We start from the raw sequence: 20,884 nt of genomic DNA, 5'->3' as shown, positions 1-20,884 counted from the left end.
TCTACTCTGCCTCTAGGGGATGAGTGCCCCAGAACTTATTCTTTGGACTTTTTCTCTTTTTTGCATTTTCAGGTGGTGATCTTACATTGTTCTAGGTCTGGCAGCTTCAAATTTATTTCTGCAATTCAGACCTCTTTCCAACATTTATGTATCTCCCTTATTTGTTAGATGTTGAATAAGTATCTTAAAAGTTGATATGTCCCAATTTGTGGTGGTGAATGCACAATGCTGTATACCTGTGATATATTATAGAATTGTACACCTAAAACCGACATTATTTTATTAGCCAATGTCAACCCAATAAATTCAGTAAAAAAAAAAAAGTTAATATGTCCCAGAGTAAATTCTAGATCCTTCCCTGATGCCTCCAAAGCAGACACCCCCCCCCAAATACCCCCCTCCAAAAAACATTGCTCTCCTACAGTCTTCTCCATCTCCATAAATAGAAATCACATTCTTCTGAGTGTCTGGGCCAAGAACCTTGGAATTATTTTTGAGTCCTTTCTTCTGTGTCAACAAATCTTATCAGCTCTGCTTTCAGAATATTCCTAATTCAGCTGCTTCACACCTCCTCTTACAATATCATTCTGGTGTAGGTTTGTGTAGCATTCCTCACTCCTTTGTTTCTGTCTGTGCTCCCCTGTAGTCTTTCCGCACAGCAGCCTGAACGGTTATTTTAAACTGTAAGAATGGGCATGTCGCTATGCTTATCAAAGCCTTCCAGTAGCTTCTCACCTTAATACAGAACCTGAAGCCCTTCCTTTCTATGTCTAGTACAGTCTTATTGTGACATAGCCTGTCACCCCCAACACAGACTGTGTGTTTTCCTCCTCGCTTTCCTCGAGCCCTCCATGCACTCTCTCAGCAGCTTTTGCTGCTCCTGCTGCCTGCATGTTTCTCTCTAAGATAACATATGAGTCTTCCACACATCATTTAGATCCCTGATCAGATGTTACCTGATCTATCTAAGCTAATTAGCACTACTTTTGAGCTCATAAACCTCTTAATAAACCTAGAATTTTACTGGGAATTGATGTCAGGTTTACTGTGCTTTATAGTCCTATAGAAGTCACCTCCTTATGTAAACCAGAACTATGTTTATCAGTGTGCCTAGTTCACAGCATATCTCAAAATATAGTGGAAATCTATGACTTGTGACTACAAGTTTTAATATCTGTGACTGCAGTTTATTCAGATCTGAGATTTATACTCATTCATGCAGGTGGTATACTCTTATTTAGGTCAACTGCTGTTCATTAAGATCAAACATCTCCAAATTGGTGCACCCTTCCCTAACCTACTTCTGCTGACCTCACCTCCTCTCAAAGCTCTCACTGTAAAATTGATTGCCACCGAGTTCATAACACTATTGCCTGTTTATTTACTTTTGTTTCATCACTGCCTAGTAACCAGTAATTGTTTTCCAATTCAAGAAACAGTTATGAGGACCTAAATACTAATTTGACATGGTCTCTACCCTTTAGTCGCTTTCCGTTTCTCTATACGTGAATATCCTCTTTAATTGGAGAAGTATCGGGCAAAGAATTATGTATGGCTTAGGATCCCTTAAGTCTTCAGTGCTTGTCTATAGTGGGTACATACCTAAATTATTTTGAATGAATAAGTAGATGGATGGATGGATGGATGGATGGATGATGGATGGATGGATGGAGGACTAAAAGAATTCCTTCTTTCTCTCCTACCCTGTCCAGCATGTGCATTATTCTTAGTAGTGGGGATGGAAGCAACATGGAATGTTAGTTACTTTCACCCATTATTATTGTATCATCTCCTCCAAAGAGTGTATTGCTTCAGAGCTTGCTTCTTTCTGGTCTTAACAAAATGGAGTCTTTCTGTTTGTTTTCCTTAGCCTTGAGCTTTGTTTATATTACTGTATAAATTCATACCAGTCTTTTATATTAATCATTGATTATGTGCCCTTTGTAAAATATGTGGTCATCATAGATTCTTACATTTCTTTGGATATTTCCTCATTTCAATAACTAATGTTTGCATAGAGTTTTGGGTTTTGTGGGGTTTGTTGTTTTTTTTGAGAATCTTTCTACACTCTTGAACTATCCTTCCCCATGAAATTACTTTTCTCTGACCATTTTGAAAACATAAGGGTATTTTTTACTGCATTTTCCACCTTAACTATCATACTGTAAGGTGATAGTTTTTGGAAGGTTTCCACTACTTCTGTTTTACATATTTTCTTTTGTGGAAAGAATTAGAGTTAAACTGACGGTGTTTATTATTTTTTCTACTTCTTTAATGAAAGTGTTTTTAATGTTAGGGTAAGATTTCTATGTTTTATAAAATATACTACACTTTTTTTGATAATGACTGGCTACTCCATGAGTATATAAGAGATACCTTTGCATTATCTGAAATTAGAATCAAGTTTGTAGCATCTCTTTATGAGCTTTTATATACATGTAAGCAAGCAAAAGCAATGCTGCAGGACACATGACAGTTTGTGAAGTAGCGAGTTTGAGCACGCCTCCCTTGGTTGGGCAGATTGTGGAGCACTGACATGTCACTAGCAGAAAATATTTGAGTGTGATGCCTTTTTAAATAAGTTCCAACAGATTGTTGGGGGAGGTTGGATAGTTCCCTCATTCTGAACTGTAGTGCTTATAAATATGGATACTGAAATAGCTATTCCATTTTCATTTTTCCCCCTTTTGTACATTTTAATATTTCTTCCTAGATTTTTTTCTAGATCACCAGTTTATTGTAAAAGGATAGGATAAAGGATACTGATTACTATTCAGATGGGCGAGGAGGAGGTACCTAGGGCAAGGTATGTGGGTGGGAGCAGGGAGCATCCGTGTTCTCTGAACACACCCCTCTCCCCACATTCCCATATGTTCTCCAGAGCCCTTTGGGGGTTTTTAGGAGGCTTCATTACATAGGCATGATTGATTAATTATTAGTCATTGGTGATGGATTGATATTCCATCCCCACTCCCCTCCCCAGAGGTTGGGGACTGGGAATGAATGTTCCAATCATCTGATCACATGGTTAGCTCCCGTGGCACCAGCCCCCATCTAGGTACTTCCCCTAACCTCAGACTTTATTCTAAGAGAAGCCTTTTTAATCTAATACTAGGAAACTGATAAGTGACATTTTTAAAGGTTTTCTTCCTGTTACTTTTAAGTTACTTTTAAGGAAAGATGATAGTCAGGAATCTCTCATGTGTCAGCCTGTTATTGTGCTCCAGTGTCACCCCAAAATGCTCACTTACCTGATCCACTGTAAAAGGCTGACAGGGGATCCCTGTTGTGCTTTCTGTCCCAGAATGGTGATCTTCAGAGGCAGTAATTGTGGATGCTACCTTCTATATATTCTCGTGTGCATTTTATTCTGGTAGGCTCACCTACTCGGTACTGAGCTCAGACCTAGCACTTGGCCTTTGTCCCCCATACTTGGAAATATACCTATTCGATTCTAAGACCTACTTCACATACTTCTATGATCTTCACTTTTCCCTGTTACCTCTTACATTCTGAAATTCTGTTATACTTAAATTTTACAGTTTAGCACTTCAAAGTATAATGTTTATATTTTAAGCAGATAGAAGCACCATGAAGGCAAAACTGTCTTAATCATGCAAGCAAATATTTAGTCTACCCTCCCTGTGGCATTTTGTAAAGCCTGCCTCTTCTGCGGCATTGTGACACATGTAACAGATACTGAGTGGATATTTATTGACTCTTGGAGCAATCTCCGAATTTGTGGTTCTTAAAAGTTAGGGTTAAAGGCTAGGGGACACTCACGTTATCTGGAAGTCCAAAGGGAGTTTGGTAGAATATTAGATGGGTTTTCTATATTAAACTGTTTGTATTTTCTTCTTTATCAGAAACAATCACTTAGGCCATGATTAAATTCTGAATATGACGGTTAACATGATGCACTTAAATTTAAGACAGTAGTTTAAAATATTACACGAAAGAAACAGTCAAGTTCTATTAGTTTGGCTGCAAGGAAGAGTGAAGCCCTCTTAAGAAAAGGTTATTCTTATGCATTAAAATAACAGTTTTCAGAAAATAAGTTTTGGTTTCTCTAAAAGATGTGACCTCACTAAAACTATTAAAAGTTATCAAACTGACTTTCTACAGTTAGAATGCATTAGAAGTGTGTTCTTATAACTTAAAACTTAGTAAAACCAAAATTATCTGCTGTCTAAGAAAAGAAATCCATGCAGGCATAGCATTGCTGTCCAATATATCATAGACTTTGTTACTAATGAGATTCCAGCAGATTCGTTAATACTGGAGGCCTTGGAGAGTTAATATCAAGGCACAGTTTCTAGTCTGAAAAACAACCCCCCTCCCCCCCCCCAAAAAAAAAAAAAAATAATAACACGTACTTTTTCGCCCTAGCCGGTTAGGCTCAGTGGTCAGAGAGCCGACCTGCAGGCTGAAGGGTCCTGAGCTCTGTTCCGTCCAAGGGCACGTACCTCAGTCGCAGGCTCTACCCCTGGCCCTGGTCCAGGCTCATGCAGGAGGCCACCAATCGATTTGTATCTCACGTCAATGTCTGTCTGTCTCTCTCCCGCCCCCCCCCCTTTCTGAAAAGCAGTGAGGGGAAAATATCCTTGGTGAGAATTAAAAAACAAAAGAAAAAAACCGTACATTTTAAATTCTTTTAAACGGGCTGCAGATTTTCATTCAGAATCAGTGTCTACAGATTTAAAAATTTAGATTAAAGCCTGCTAGGCATGAAAATTAACCTTTTGAAACTATGAACAACTTAGCACTTTCTGGAATACTCATATAAAGAGTACTGCTTTACGCAGAAGGCTCTTTGGAAATACTGTAGCTGTTTGGGAATACTTGTTGCTTTGGAGAGATGTGTAAAATATTCTTTGGCACCAAATAATTAAAATTGCAACCATTTTTTAACAAGTGCTATTTGTGGACGCAGGTAATTTGTTGATTCATTTTCCACTTTAATTTTGGAATAGAGAGTATTATTAGGATCCTGGGGGATCAGTTAAGGTGAGTAAATCTTTATTATAAAACCAGTGGAGTAGAATTGTTTGTGTCCTTCCTACACATTCTATTAACAGAACTTTTCATCTGTGTCAACCTGTTTTGTAAATAAGTTTTCCTACCATAAGGAAGTTAAGAAAGGTAACATTTTGGGGATCATAACTTTTTTAACATATTAGAACTTAGAAGATAAATAAATTGGAGGTATAAGTGAGCACTCAGAGTTGTAAATGACACCTGGATTTGAGTAATGTCCAAGGCTCGAGTGGTTGAGAGCTATAATCTGCATTTATATTCATTTTCTTATCATCAGTTATAGAAGTTTTATTGCAAATGCATTTTTTAAAATTATGGTGTACTAACTTTATTAATTAAAATCCTCTTGATGAAAACTTATTTTATCTTAGAAAATGGCCTTAGGCATTTTCCTTTAATTTATTGATTTAGAACAAAGTGTTTGAAAAAGCATATGAAAAGCTTTGGGATAATTGCAATGCACATGGTATCCAGCTTACCAGTGATATTTTTCCTTTTTTGTAGTTTTAAAGCAGAGTGTTTAAAACTCTTTCTAGAATGGAATTTTACTTCAGTAATAAGCAGTACCCTATCCAAAGGGTTCTCAGTGTCAGTTTTCAATTTGTAATTAGATGCTTCACTGTGGTGTAAAGTTTTAAGATATTTTATTTAGGAAAATAGATCATGGAACTCCATATGATGGTATAAATTTCCCAAGGCTTAGATGTTTTAAATTGGAATGCAAACTGCATTGAAATTTATAGTAAATTATATCTGCTTTCAAAGTGGGGGAGTCAGTGGAAAGGTGGTGGGATGGGGGCTGATGGAATGTGTTTGGGACTCCATGGTGGGAGGTGTGGGTGAAAGCAGCTCTTTAAACATAAATAGGAAGGCAATTTTAACCAAAACAATTAGGTTACATGGTTCTTCCTCACTGTTTGTGTTTGTTACAGGCAAAGGGGAAGATAGTGATGTTCTAAGTATAAATGCAGATGCTTATGACAGTGACATAGAAGGCCCGTGCCCCGAAGAAGCAGCTGCTCCCGAGGTCGCCGAAAGCACAGTCCAAGGTGAAGCTGGTCAGATAGATGACCTGGAGAAAGACATTGAGAAAAGTGTGAATGAGATTCTGGGACTGGCAGAGTCTAGCCCGAAGGAACCCAAAGCAGCTACCCTAACTGTCCCTCCACCAGAAGATGTTCAGCCTTCTGCACAGCAGCTGGAGCTTCTAGAACTCGAGATGAGGGCCAGAGCCATTAAAGCCCTCATGAAAGCTGGCGATATAAAAAAGCCAGCCTAGTTATTTAACGTGAACCTGAATTTTAGGTGTGTGTGAACAAAGCCACGTCATATAATTTTGTATCTGAAATTTATTTTGGGTCTTACATGGTATTTCTCATGTAACTCTTATTAGATAAACTCATTTTAGGCCTAAAATACCTATGGCTTTTTTTGTTGATGTTACTTTTATATTATATATGTGTTATTGTTCTATGAGTTCATGGCAAATATTGTTAGATAATTGGATACTTTGTTAGAGGAGTATTTTAGCTTGTCTGCAGATTAATATCTGGAGAGTCATTAGCAAAGAGTCATGGTAATTTTTTTCCTTATTTTTAAATGTTTTGGCATCAAACCTAAAAGCTTAAGAAAAATTCACCAAGCATGTTGCTCTTAAGGCCACCTATATTTTGCAATGAAATATTAAGTTAGTGCTTATAGACTTGTTAACAATTTAAGAAATTTCGTTATGCTTTTATGCACCTTGAAAATACATACCTTCTATGGTTGTGGATTTAACAATGTGGAGTAATTGCCCAACTTTAGTTCCAGCAGACAAGCCATTCTAACCGGTATTTGATATTATTGGACACTTTGTTCAAGTGTTTTTCTTCACTAAAAAGGGAACACATTTTCATTTCCATTCCAAGCTATCGGGAAGAGGAGAATATTTTATCGGACAGGTTTTCATCTGTTGTTTTTGCTTGAAGATCTGATGTGTTATAATTCCATGAATTAAAAATAATAAAGACTATCATTCTGAATTTGAAGACTTTTGATACATTTCCAAAAGCAAAATTAATTTCAGGAGGCTTTGATATGTCGATGTTATAATGAATCTAATTTTGTATCGTTTTTGTAAATAACTAACATCTTGCCACAGTTATGGATGCATTTTGCCCCATCACTAATTAAAGTTGTTTGATACCAAAATACATTTAGGTAGAGACTCTTAACTTAAAATAAATTGTTTTTTTCTAAAATATAAATCTGGAACTGTTGCTTTTATATTTGTTCACAATTATATTTTATTTATAAGTCATACTTTACTAATGTTCTATGAGGATTTTCCTCAGACACAAAACTTGCAGGGATTGTGTTTTAGTAGGTGTCTTAATTATATGTCCATTTTAGAAGGTACATTATGGAAATGGAGAGTACTTATTAAACATTGGAGTTCCAGTTACAGATTCTGTTTGTTGTTCTTGAACATGCCTTTAAATAACCTTGTCATTGCTTTTCCTCCCTGAATCTTTCTAATGAAGCAGAGGCCTGTATCATTTGAAAAGCTGCTCTTAGGCTGGTAATCGTGAATGTGATCTGAATAGCGAGTTCTCATAGTTAACTCTTCGAGATAAAAAAGCATTGATTATGGTAAAACTTTCCTATTTCAATTCAAACTAAAAGTTAAAATAATAAAGCCCTGCAGAATAAACTGTAATGCTGCTTACTAATTATAAAATGCAGTAGATGACATTCGTGTGATGAAACACACAGGAGCAGGAAAAGGTCCGAGTGCTCTCAGCTGATTGAAGGCCCCGCCTTCACGGAGCCTTGTGGCTGCTGTGCTCAGTGCACAGGGTGGCTTAGAGGACATTTAGCTAGAGCTGGGCTGTGTGAGGTGAAATGAGCTGAACAAATTAGGGGCTGCTTAGAGTCCTCCTTGGGAGATCAACTTTTCCTTTTAATCTTTTTTTTTTTCTTTATTAATGTTGAAAGACATGAGAGCTTTTTGAAAACGAATGGCTTTAGAGAATAGGGAAGTTTGTTTTAGACATGCCTAAGTAATGAGAAAATAACATATATTGATCCGATGCTGTTATTTAAATCGTCAGCTCGCAGGTATTTATTGATTACCTTTGAGGTGTTTAGTCTTGTTCAGAATCTTAAACTCAAGGATGTTACAGTATAGATTTAAGTGCGGAATAGACCAACTAGAAAAGATACGGGTGCTGCTTCCATTTATGCCTAATTCCTCCTCCCTTTCGCCAAGGTAAGGAAAATTTCTGGGCAATGTTCAATTAATAATTAAAAGAGAAAAAAATTGGCAGCCTAATTTTTCACTTAAAGCAATCCTGATATTTGGGAATTTTACCAAAATCTTGAATGATGGATGGCAACTGGAAATAATGGGTCCTCTGCTTTAGACCTTGACCCATTTTTGATGTTCCTACTAATTTACATGCTTAGATATGTCTTTAAAACTTATTACCAGGTTACCTGGGTAACATACTAGTTATGAAAAAGGCACCTAAATTCCCCAAATCCTTTTGTTAAATGCCATCAATTCCTTAAAACTCAGACAATATATATTGTTACCAAAACCTACTTTAAACAAATTGTTAGACCCGAGGGCATGATTAGATATCTGAGTAAGGGTATTCGGGATCGTTTGGACAGTAATACAATTTGAAAAAATACATGGTGGGGCAAATGTAGGTTTTCAGTTGTTTGTATGGAAAATAATTCAATAATTAATAAATAATACAAGAATAAATTCTTTTGCATACCCACAACTGTAAAGCTATTTTGTCCCACCCTTATGTACTTTTTAATGCCATTTTTGAGGGAGTTAAAGCAGGAGTGAACCCATAACTTGGGCCAAACATAGCTGGCAGACTAACAGTTGTAAAAATTCTCAGTTCTGTTCCATCATAACAAGTAGGAAAAGAGAGTTCAGTTATACTTTTCCTTTATTGTCTCTGTTTAATTCTTAAAAAGTAAAAGACCAATATGGTTTAACTTAAAAATGCAGATATTTTTACATTTTCTTTATCTTCAAGCAGACTTCGTTTTTACAACAAAAAATGCTAATGAATATATCAGTAGTAACTCAAATACATATCCTTGATATTTAATTATTATTTTGAAAAGCATTGTGATGCAATGAAAAGAGTGAGAGTTAAGAGCGGGAAGTTCTGATTCTGTCCAAACCAGCTGTGTACCCTTGGACAAGTAACTATAAAGTGAGGGAAATAAGTTGTTAACCAATATATAAGATTTCTTTCTGCTATAATATTTTGTGGTTCTAGTACCTAGTACTGTAAAAATTTGGGAAATTTAGGGAACTCTTTTGAATTCAAGTACTTCTTACCACTTCCCCCTCGCCCCCATTCTAAATGAAGCAATCCGATTGCCTGACCTCTCTCTGCCCCATAGTGGTGCTGGATCTGAACAAGAATCGTGTGTGTGTGTGTGTGTGTGTGTGTGTGTGTGTGCGCGCGCGCGCGCGCGCGCCTATCACAGTCTATTGTCAGGATTACTTGGTAGGGATACTGTCTAGAATTACTCACTTTGGCCCATAAGCTTAGGTTATCTTTATTATTTTATTTATTCCAAAATAATATGAAAATAATGTTAAGTCAAAAAAGGGTTTTTCCCCAAGACTTATAATGAAAAATAGCACTCTTTCCCTATTCTTTTTACACTAGCTTTTGCTACTGAGAAGTAACCACTTTCAAATCATTTAGCCATTTTTTCCATTATGTCTGTATTTTTAAGTAACATGATTATTATCTATTTCTGGATAGTTTTACATCTTATCTATTGATCTGTTTTGGAATATGAAGGTTAAACTCTATTTCTTCTACCTTCCCCCTAAACACATACCTTCCTCCCTCATCCTTCGAATACACTGCCCTTTTTGGTGAAGTTAGCATTGAATACTTATACTGTTCTTGACACCATTGTCATTTAACTGGAAAGGAGCAAAGGGAAGGCCAAGTACTATAGGCATGTCATTTGTGCAGCTTTGCCAGGAAGCCCCCTGTCTGTCTCCCCCTGGGGGAAGGGATTTGGTAGGGATTAGACGCACGCCCGTCGAGCCTGTGCGAAATAGGGAAGGTGCTTGCTTGCCAGTCACACCTGGGAGCAAGGCGTTGGCCAGAGCAGGCTTGGCCACTGCAAGCCTGGGAAGATCTGAGATCCTTAATCTCCTAAACAAAGGAGTTCGCTCTGTTGGCCCAAGCTCCTGCTTTCCGAGCCCTCACGCTCCTGCTCTGCTGCATTTGCCAACATGGCCCACAGCCATGTGGACCCACACACAGTGGACTGATGGACTGCAACTAGCCTGATGCTGAACCGGACCCAATTCCAACGCGGAACAGAAGCTCTGGATGCTGGCTCCGCTTCTAGCTCTGCTGAATCCCCAGCTGCACACCTTCCAGGACTGGATTAAGGGAAATGGGACTTTGGAAACCCAAGGATGAAATTCCACACAAATAAAAGTCACTCATCCTCCCGTGGGATTCTCAGAAAATTCTTTTTCTTGAGATATTTTAAGGGCCCCAACCCCAGTACCCAGTGCGGAAGGGGATCCACCACTCTCACTGATAACATTCACAACTGGGCTGTGTGGTATCTGTAATTCCTTTTTTGGTCCAGTTTTTTGTTTTAAAATTTTTGGAATTAATAATACACATTTTTCATTTGCTTAGTGTTCTCTGTAGTAGACATTAACTTATACCCTATCTTCCAGAAGTGTAAATCTCCTCTTAGTAGGATGAAAAACGTCATATAATCTATCTTTTTTTTCTTTAAAGACACTCTTGGAGCTCTGTCTTCCTTGCCGATCTGGATCGGTTGCCCTTCACCTCTCTCAGTTGGATATCCCATTTCCTGAGTCCTCTGTCTTGCTCTAGTTTATTCCCTGGTTTTGGTGGCATACCTCTTCCCCCAGCTTCCTTTGAGAGCATGCATGCACTGCACATTGTTTGAATTCCTTGGTGTGACTCAGCAGGCTCAGCTCTAGCCATATACTCCATGGAAACATTGTGTTAGTGTTGCCATCTAGGCTGGAAATCACTGTCCTGAATTTTACAGCATCGCACCAGTGCCTTCCAACTGTCACTGAATCTGTTGAGAAGTCATCTGTCATTTTGATTCTATTTACTTATATGTGTCCTATTTGTTTCCTTTTGGAGGCTGTTAGGAGCTTATCATTATTCCTGGTATTCTGAAAATTATTGATGATGTGTCAGAGGATTTTTTTTTAAGATACTACTCCTGGTCCCATTTTTTTCTCTCATACCCTGGCCATGAAACCCCTTCCAGGCAAGTGCTGGGGGGCCTACACTGGAAATGATCAGATTCCCCTTTTCCCCAGGCTCCATCCTGGAGAAAATCGGAAACTGTTGGATGAATCTGTTCTTCATTGAATTAATCACTGGTGGACTCTTTCAGGGGGGAAATTTATGCCATTAATCTGGGAAGTTTTTAAATATTGCTTCTTGGATAAGTTCCCTTCCCTCTACTTTTTTTCTAATCTCTATTTCTGGAACTCCTTTTATGAAGAAATTGGTATGTAGGCCTGATTTTTTATTTCTTTTTTTTTGAACTTTTTACAAGCCTTTATTTGAGCCCAAATGACAATAATTTGCAGGAAGCAAGATCTCAAATGTTCCCTATTTCTTATTTCTTATCTCTATTTTCCATCTTTTCCTTCAACTTTCTTGTACATATTCTCAATATTCTCTTCCAGTGATTTAAAACAAAAAAAATGTTTTTATTGATTCAGAGAGGGGAAGGTTGAGGGAGAGAGGGATAGAAACATAAATGATAAGAGAGAATCATCCATCAGCTGCCTCTTGCATGCCCCCTACTGGGGATCGAGCCCACAACCCCGGCATGTGCTCTGATCGGGAATCGAACCGTGACCTGGTTCATGGGTCAGCACTCAACCACTGAACCACACTGGCTGGGCTCTTCAAATGATTTTTTTAGAATTTTTTCCTATCATATTTTTATTTAAAAATTTGTTTTTCTATTCTCTGAATATCCTCTTTTAAAAACAGCATTATGTTCTTGTGTCTGTAGGGCAATGGTTCTGTCCTGCGTCCTGGTCACCTTGCACGTACCGTTAGGCTGTACAGGCTTGATCTCTGACTAGCCTTAGCCTTGGAGCAGCACCCAGTGATCCTCCCAGGAGCAGGGCCAGAGCGGCAGTCTTGTGAGGACCCATCACAACATTTTCTCGCCTGCCTTTTTCCACTGAATGAGAATCCCTGTCTTGCAGAAGGATGTCTTGAGGCAGTTTTCCCATCTGCCTCTGGTTCCTTTGAGATCTGAGACTTTCAAGTCTTGCCCAACTTAGGCACAGCTGCAGGCTATAAATTGCTTAGCTGCATTAGTTCCTTAGCAACAGGGTGTCCCATCAAACCTCTTCCATCTTTTACTTTGTTGTTACCCTGCACGAGGGCCTTGGGGACTTGGCACCTTTGACTACTCTTCTTTTCACGGTCTATGCAAGCAGTAAACTGCCTGAATCTAGAAAGAGTTCATTGTCTTTCTTTACCAGCTAGACCTGCCAGGCCTAGCTCGGCCCTGGCCCTGGCCTTGTGCTTGACAGTTTCATGGATGTAACATTTTACCTCTCTGAGGTTAATTTTAGTGGCTGTTTTTTAAGTTTTCTTCTATACTTTTTTGCCTTCTATTTCCTTAGAATTAATTTTTCTTTCTTGTTTTGCTCTCAATCTGATGTTTCTCAAATTCCCTTAAGTCTATGGTGATATTTGGCTGTTTTCATACATAAGTAAGAGTGAGGCATTGAAAAGCGGATTGGAAGCTCTCTTTACGGATGAGGCTCATTAATTGGTGGAATTCACTTTTCTCTTGGGGTGGCTGCAGATATCCATGGTTCATCCTGAAGGCTTTTTACTGACCCCCCCCATGTTTCCATAGACTGACCTTCCCCTTAACTGCACTTGGCCTGCTGGAGTGTAGAACCGCATGCTTCAGCTTCGCCCGTGTCACCTGCGGAGCTGGTGAGTGAAGACACCCCTTTCATGTGTCACCCACGTGCTCTGTCTTTGGAGGAACGTGGGGTTTTCATTACTGAGCCTCACTTGGGTTTGTGTTTAGAATCAAGTCGCTTCTTAGTTTCTTATCGGCCTTGGGTTGCAACCTTCTTCATCTACTAGGTCAGTCCCCCTCATTTACTTGTGTTTCAACATCCAAAATTTCCTTAGCCAATCAGTCTTCTCTAAGTGGGTTAGTCCTTTCAGGCTCTTCACTGGTCATTTTCATGGGCTTTCACGAGGGAACAGTGACAAGTGGGCAATTTCGTATTCTTTGTTTAAGCAGAAGCTACTTGATTTTTTAACCTGTTTTTGCTTTGTCAATCTTAAAGATTTTTTTCTTTCTAACTCCAGGTTTAATGTAGAATCTTGGTAAGTGGAAAGGAGTGAGGAAGATGCACATGGCAGCAGATTAGAATCTGCGGTCCGGGAGGCAGGCGGTGACACTGCTTATGCAGGTGGCCCTGTGCTTTTCTTCCTTCTTTGACGCCGGTAATTTTTCCTAGAATACGTGTTGGTGTTAGTTCCTCAGTGCTTTTATATTCTCAGATGTGTGGCGTGCTCTTTCATTAAGCAATTGCACCTGCATTTTAATTTCAAGGACACTTTCTTGATTTATTATTGCCTTGTTTGTGTTTTTCCCTGGCTCTGGGTTTTTTCTGGATTTCTTGTTATTTGCATCGAACTTGCCTGTCTTCAGCAGACGTCGCTTTCTTGTGAATCTTTTTTAGTCTCGTTTCGAGTTTAAAATTTTTCACTTTTTACCTGTTTCTCTAAAGGTCTTCTCTGCTGTGTTTATCCACTCCGGTGTTCCTTCTGGTTTAGTCTCCACTTCTGACAGGACCTTTGTCTTTCATTTCTGATTCTTCCCTGAATTATCTTCTATCTAATTCTAATTCATGCTCTTTTAGGATTTGTATCATTTCTTTATGATGTTAGTCCCATTTTAAAGTACAAGGTAGCAGTTTTGGTTTGTTCTGTGGATCTGTCTTTCTGCTCTTACGTTTGTCTGTCGAGATATGATTCTGCTTTTTATACTTTCTCTTTTTTATTTATAACAGCATTGCATAGGATTTGACCTTGATATTTTTGCTTCTCATTGTTATGTGAAGCTCGTTTTCCTGAACTTTTAGAAGGAACCTGGTTCAGTGTGGTCCTTCTACCTTCGTGCTCGCTTGTCTGTTTTCTTCTCTGCTGTTTGAATTATGGCGGCTGGCTTTCTGAGATGGACTCACTGCCCCCTCTTTACCTGGACTTCTCTTTCCACCCTGGCGATTTTCTCTGTCCTGCTCATTTTGATTTGGTAACCAGTTGATTCTTCTTTGGGGGGGACTCTGTCCTGGAGCAGAACCCTGGCAGGTCAGCTTCAGGGGTTCTTTGGGGCTACACTGATCTAGATCTTTTCAGACCTTCTTACACCTCGAATTCACCTGCTGTCATTAGAGGCAGAACCCCTCGCAGTTTCATTTGTCTCAAATGGGCTTACAGTCATTTCTACTTATTTTGGGTCTCCCCTATTATCAGGTCTATTAGATGCCCAACTGGCTTCCCTTTGGCTTCTCTCACAGAAATGTTGATATTATGAAGGTCTTATGACTTGGTGGTGGTTTGTTCTAACATGTTTATATTTGGGGGTTGTTGGGATACCTGTATTTTGTTTTATTTTAAGTGTTATGTTGTCCATGGATTTTGGGTTTTCTTTCTATTGCTCTGCCTGGTTTATGTAGGGAATTGGAGAGATTAAAGAAGCTTTTGCTACCACCACCTTCCCAGGATACTCATGTGTTTTCTTTTTAAAATATGTATTCAGTCTTTATTATATACAAATAATAACGCAGTATTGTATATCAAGGAGAACTAATTTATATGCAAATATCTTATTGAATTATTTACCAAGTGTAAGGACAGGAAAAAGGCCTCTTTTTCTTTACTGTAACCTTCCACAATTTATGAGAAGCACCTGGTAATTAAATCCCAAGATTGTTGGCTCCTCTGTTTAAACTGTGGGACAAGATAAGCTACTCTCAAGGCTACATTCTTACACCCCCCCCCCTTCCCTGCTGTTTTCACAACTCAGGGATAATTCCAATCAAGCAGTCTCTAATTAACATAAAGTTCCCTTCCCACCCCCACCCCACCCCTTCAAACAAGCCTCTTTTGAACTCCTCATAACTTTTGCTCTGAGCATGTTTTACAGGCCTGGGAAAAATACTGATAAGACACCTCCCTAGGACATCTGCTGGACCCCCTTCTGGAAAGCAAATAAACAGTAACTTTTCAAGACAGCCCCTGGTATCTGCTCAACTTCTCCGCAACCCAAACCCCTCACTTCCTTGTTGCCTAGTAACAGTACCTGCTTCAAAGAACAGGCCACCCTTTGTTTCCTGCCCTTGTATTGATTAGCAGTACATGGGCTCTTTCCTCTTGGGGAAAGTAAAATAAACTCCGTCTCTGCATCTATCTCTTCTCTCGGCTGTGAATTTTTTCACAGCCCGAATCACAGGCCAAAGCCCTAAGACAAAGTATTCTTTAAATTATTTTGTTGCCTGGCCAGCATGGCTCAGTGGTTGAGCATTGATCTATGATCCAGAAGATCACAGTTTGATTACTGGTCAGGCACATACCTAGGTTCTGGGTTTGATCCTGGGTTTGAGCATTAAAGAAGGCAACCAATCAATGTTTCTCTCTCACATCAATGTTTCTCCCTCTTTCTCCCTCTCCTCCTTTCTCTCTCTCAAAAATCAGTAGACATGTCCTAGGGTGAGAATACGAAAAAAAATTTTTAAAAAGATTCTATCTTTAGTGTGATATTTAAAATCACCACGTTAATGGAAATTTGGCATTATTTCATATCATGTTTATCAGTCTATTATAACGTGCTCACAAAATAAACAAAGAACCATACAAACAAACAAAACCTCTGCCTGAAATGGGATTCAGGAAGCGTCAGTACATACTACCAGTAAAGTTTTCACCTCTCTCCTTTAGCGAAAAAGAGAGCTCGATGTAGTCGGTAGCTGTAAAACAATCCTTTTGGTATTAAACACCTGTGTAACAGCTTATTTGTGGGATGTTTCAGTAAACATGGAAGAAGAGAATATAATATAAAAAACACTAAGATATTAAATTAAAATCTGATTATTAAGTCCTTTGGCTTGTTGATGGTTATATAAACCTTTGTGTTTATTTCTATGGCAAATCTGCAATATGAAAAAAGTGTTTTTTGTGTTTACCTTATTTATAGCCAAATTTAAATGTTAAAATATTGCATTTGTTGGGTCAAGTTTCATGTTTTATAGCTCTTGCCATTCGCATTAAAAATGTAAATGGAATACTTATCCATTCTGGAGCCTGCAGAAAGGTTTTTGCTGCACAGTTAATCATACTACTAATGTAGTCACAGGAGAAAGAACCAAAGACTGTGACTGGAAGGTCGGCAGGGATGGGAGACTGTGGAGGACAAGTAATCATCCCTGTTTGTGTTTCAAACACACACTCATACAATTGGCTATTCTCTTTTAAATGTACCTTAAGATATCATCTTTTTCCATCTAATCTGTGGACTATTTGTCAGAAGTTCATGTGAATTTTAACCTATAGGAAAAATCAGTCTTAAATAACTTAACTGTTTTCCATGTTGAGTAAATGAATCAATCCCTCCTGGTTATAGAACATGGTTATGCCAACATATGACAACTGTAAGAACTTGGTTTTCATATTTCCATTTATGTATTAATATTAACTGATACCTTTTAGAAAGCATGCTAGCCTTTAGTGAAGGATCGGCATTTTGTTGATAGTTTTTGAATCCCAAAATGAACCTTTATTAGGTGCATTGATTTGGAATTCAGGAATCTTTAAATTACAGTTCTTCCTCAAGTGTTTAAATGTTGTGAGTTGTCAATCTCTTTCTAAAATTAAATTATTGGGGTAACGTTGGTTAATAACATATAAATTTCAGGAGTGTAACTTTTTTAAATTTTTTAAAATATATCTTTATTGATTTCAGAGAGAGGAAAGGAGAGGGAGAGAGAGAGATAGAAACATCAGTGATGAGAGAGTCATTGATCGAGCCCGCAACCCGGGCATGTGCCCTGACCGGGAATCGAACCCCGATCGCCTGGATCCTAGGTCAACGCTCAGCCCCTGAGCCACGCCGGCCGGGCCAGGAGTGTAACTTTATGATACATCGGTATACTCCACTGTGTGCTCGCCACCCGTAGTCTAGTCTTTTTTTTGGTCACCATATATTTGACTCCCTTTATTCTCCCCCTCCCCCCTCCCCTTTGGTCACCACTATTCTGCTGTCTGTATCTATGAATTTGTTTATTTGTTTGTTCATTTGTTAATTTTGTTCTATATCCTACATATGAGTGAAAGCCTAGGGTTCTTGTCCATTTCTGTCTGACTTATTTCACTTATCCTGATACTCTAAAGATCCATCCATGTTGTCTCAAATGGCAATATTTCATCGTTTTTTATGGCTGAGTAGTGTTCTATTGTGTGTGTGTGTGTGTGTGTGTGTGTGTGTGTGTGTACCACATCTTTATCCAGTCATCTTTAGAAGGACACTTAGTTTGTTTCTATGTCTTGGCTATTGTGAATAACGAATGCTGCAATGAACATGGGACTGCTGTACATATGTCTTTTGAATAAGTGTTTTCAAAATTTGGGGTAGATACCCAGAAGAGGGATGGCTGGGCCATACGCTATCTCTGTTAATTTTTGAGGAGCCTCCATGCTGTTTTCCATAGCGGCTGTACCTGTTTACATTGCACCAGCAATGTGCAAGGGTTCCCCTTTTTCCACTTCTCCAAGACTTGTCATTTTTTATCTTATTGATAAAAGCCATTCTAACAAGTGTGAGGTGCTATCTCACTGAGGTTTGGATTTGCATGTTCCTCATAACTAGCGATGCTGAGCATCTTCTCATGTATCTATTGGCCGTCTGTGTCTACTTGGAAAAGTGTCTATTCAGGTCCTCTGCCCATTTATGGATCAGGTTTTTGTTTCGTTGCTGTGTTGCAGGAATTCTTTATATATTTTGGATATTAGCTCCTTATTGGAGTATCATTTACAAATATCTTCTTCCAGTCAGTTGGTTGCCTTTTTGTTTTGTTGATGGTGTCTTTTGCTGTGCAGGAGCTTTTTAGTTCGATGTAGCCCCATTCATTTAGTTTTGCTTTTATTTCCCTTCCCTTTGGGGTCAAGTTTACAAAATCCTCTCTGAGAGCAAGGTCCGTAAGTTTAGTGCCTGTGTTTTCTTTTATATATTTCTATTGTATCAGGTCTTATATTCAAGTCTTTAATCCATTTTGAGTTAATTTTAGTGAATGGTGTCAGCCGCCTAGTTTCATTCTTTTGCATGTTGCTTTCTTGTTTTTCCAGCATCATTTATTGAGGAGTCCTTTCTCCACTGTATGTTTTTGGCTCCTTTGTCAAAAATTAGTTGTCCATACATGCGTGGGTTTATTTCTGGGCTGTCAATTCTGTTCCATTCATCTGTGTGTCCGTTTTTCTATTAGTAACATAGTTTTGATTATTACAGCTTTGTGGTATAGTTTGAAATCAGGGAGTGTGAAGCCTCTGGCTTTGGTTTCGGTTTTAGGTTTGTTTGTTTCTTTCTTTCCCTCAGCATTGCTTCGACTTCAGGATCTTTTGTGGTTCCATACAAATCTGAGGATTATTTTTTTGTCCTATTTCTTTGAAAAATGCCATTGGGATTTTGATGGAGATTGTATGAAATCTGTATATTGCTTTAGGTAATAGAGCCATTTTAAAAATGTTAATTCTTCTAATCCATGGGCTTACATAATATCTTTCCGCTTCTTTGTGTCTTCAGTTGTTTTCAACAGTGCCTTCTAGTTTTCAGTGTACAGGTCCTGCATTTCCTCTGTTAAGTTTAGTCCTAGGTATCTTATCCTTTTTGTTGCAACTGTAAATGTGACTCTTTTCTTTTCTGAAACTCATCGACTGCTTGCCTCCCACACTTACCCATCTGGGCAGGGGTCGAACCTGCAACCCACCTGTGTGCCCTTGACCGGGAATCGAACCCGAGACCCTTGGGTGCTCAGGCTGATGCTTTAGTCACTGAGCCACGCCGGCCAGGGCGCGACCAACCTTCTTAGTAAATCTTTTTGGTCTCCCTTTCTTCCGTTTTTTGTTCCACCTCACCATTAGCCCTCCTTTGCTCTTCTGCCATTTTCCTGTCCTGCACTTCCTTTCTTAACTGATCATTATTTGAAGATAAAAGTAACTTTGCTCTTTGTTCTATTCTCAACCTATACACTTAAAAAAATTTTTTAATGTAAAAAAATAAAAGCTTTGTTTCTCATAGTGAACCAGAGAAACAGAATTTCTGACTAGATGGGCTATTAAAGATCTAATTCAAAATACCAACAAATGGAATGTTTATTTACTGCATATGACTTTCAAAGGAATTTATTTTTGGATTAGTGTTTTCTTATTACAAGAAAAGATTAAAGTTTTGGTCATAGTACTTCCTTCCCTCATTCCCCATAATGACTTCATTGCATATATCACTCAAATGTGAATTCCCTTCCTCTTATCTTTCTCCCACAATTCAGTTTAAATGATCAAAAGTACAAGAACACTAGATGATTTCCAGGTTCAGAGGTTTTCTTTTAAAGCTGTGTTTCCTAATTCCCAGTTCCCTATTTCTCATTTGCAGTATTATAGGTTTACTGCACGTAACTTGGACAAAAGAGAAAAGTAGAGAGGAGAATCCCACTATCTAGATGTAAGTTGTAGCTCTCCTCCCTTGTTTTCTCATACTTACTATCTGTTGATAAATTAGCAGCGCACACACACACACACACACACGAGATACTTGGTGTTGGCAGGAGAATAGGGGCAGACAGGTAAAAAGCAATCCATCTGGAGGAAAGGCATTTGCACAAATATGAAAGCCATAGGTTGATATCTTTATGATCTAATATAATCAAGAAATTACAAAGTGTAACTTTTGGCTTTCGGCTCGGAGAAGGCTCAGGTGCAACTTTCTTCGGTCGTCTGGAATCCGGGTTCATCCGACACCAGCTGCCTCCCCCATGCACCGAAGTTCGACCCCAACGAGATGAAAGTCGTATACCTAAGGTGCACCGGCGGGGAAGTGGGTGCCCCACGTCTGCCCTGGCCCCCAAGATCGGCCCGCTGGGCCTGTCTTCACCAAAGCAACCGGTGATTGAAAGGGTCTGAGGATGACAGTGAAACCATTCAGAACAGACAGGCCCGGATTGAGGTAGTGCCTTCTGCCTCTGCCCTGAGCATCAAAGTCCTCGAAGAACCACCAAGAGACAGAAAGAAGCAAAAGAACATTAAGCACCATGGAAATACCACATTTGATGAGATTCTCAACATGGCCCGACAGATGCGGCACCGATCTTTAGCTAGAGAACCCTCTGGAACCATAAAAGAGATCCTAGGGACTGCCCAGTCTGTGGGCTGCAATGTTGATGGCCGTCACCCTCATGACATCATAGGTGACATCAACAGTGGTGCAGTGGAAGGCCCGGCTAGTTAAGAACTACAAAGGACAATGTTTCTATTAAAGATCATTTGACAACCAAAAAAAAAGAAATTACAGAGTGTCAGTATCTTAGATGTGTATGAAGTGGTTGCTGATTCTGGAAGCTCAGAGAATGTTGACGTGGTGGGAGAGAGCCCTGGGAGATGTGGGGGGAAGCACCCCCACCAGGGAGAGATGACAGCTCCAGCGAAAGACCATAGGTACGCGATCCTGGGCGACCGTCTGGGGCAGGGGCAAATCGTAT

The 20,884-nt window shown here is 39.1% G+C and overlaps 1 protein-coding gene and 1 pseudogene across 2 annotated transcripts in view; both read left to right on the top strand.

Annotated features, from left to right (window-relative positions):
* Positions 1-7,481, top strand: part of CAAP1 (caspase activity and apoptosis inhibitor 1) — a 37,519-nt gene extending 30,038 nt beyond the window's left edge. Inside the window, exon 6 of the mRNA XM_081151171.1 lies at positions 5,970-7,481. Within this exon, the coding sequence (XP_081007297.1) occupies positions 5,970-6,316 (347 nt within the window). The 3' untranslated portion in view covers positions 6,317-7,481. The remainder of the gene's footprint in view (positions 1-5,969) is intronic.
* Positions 7,482-12,115: 4,634 nt separating this feature from the next.
* On the top strand, positions 12,116-20,639 carry LOC308563569 (large ribosomal subunit protein uL11 pseudogene; annotated as a pseudogene). The gene is made up of 2 exons: positions 12,116-12,148; positions 20,098-20,639. The product of its transcript is annotated as a large ribosomal subunit protein uL11 pseudogene (transcript).
* Positions 20,640-20,884: the final 245 nt, after the last annotated feature.

The sequence above is a fragment of the Miniopterus schreibersii genome (genome assembly GCF_964146895.1).
Source record: "Miniopterus schreibersii genome assembly, chromosome: 11".
NCBI lineage: Eukaryota > Metazoa > Chordata > Mammalia > Chiroptera > Miniopteridae > Miniopterus > Miniopterus schreibersii.
The sequence above is the reverse complement of the archived record's forward strand: the minus strand, read 5'-3'. Positions and strand labels throughout refer to the sequence as shown.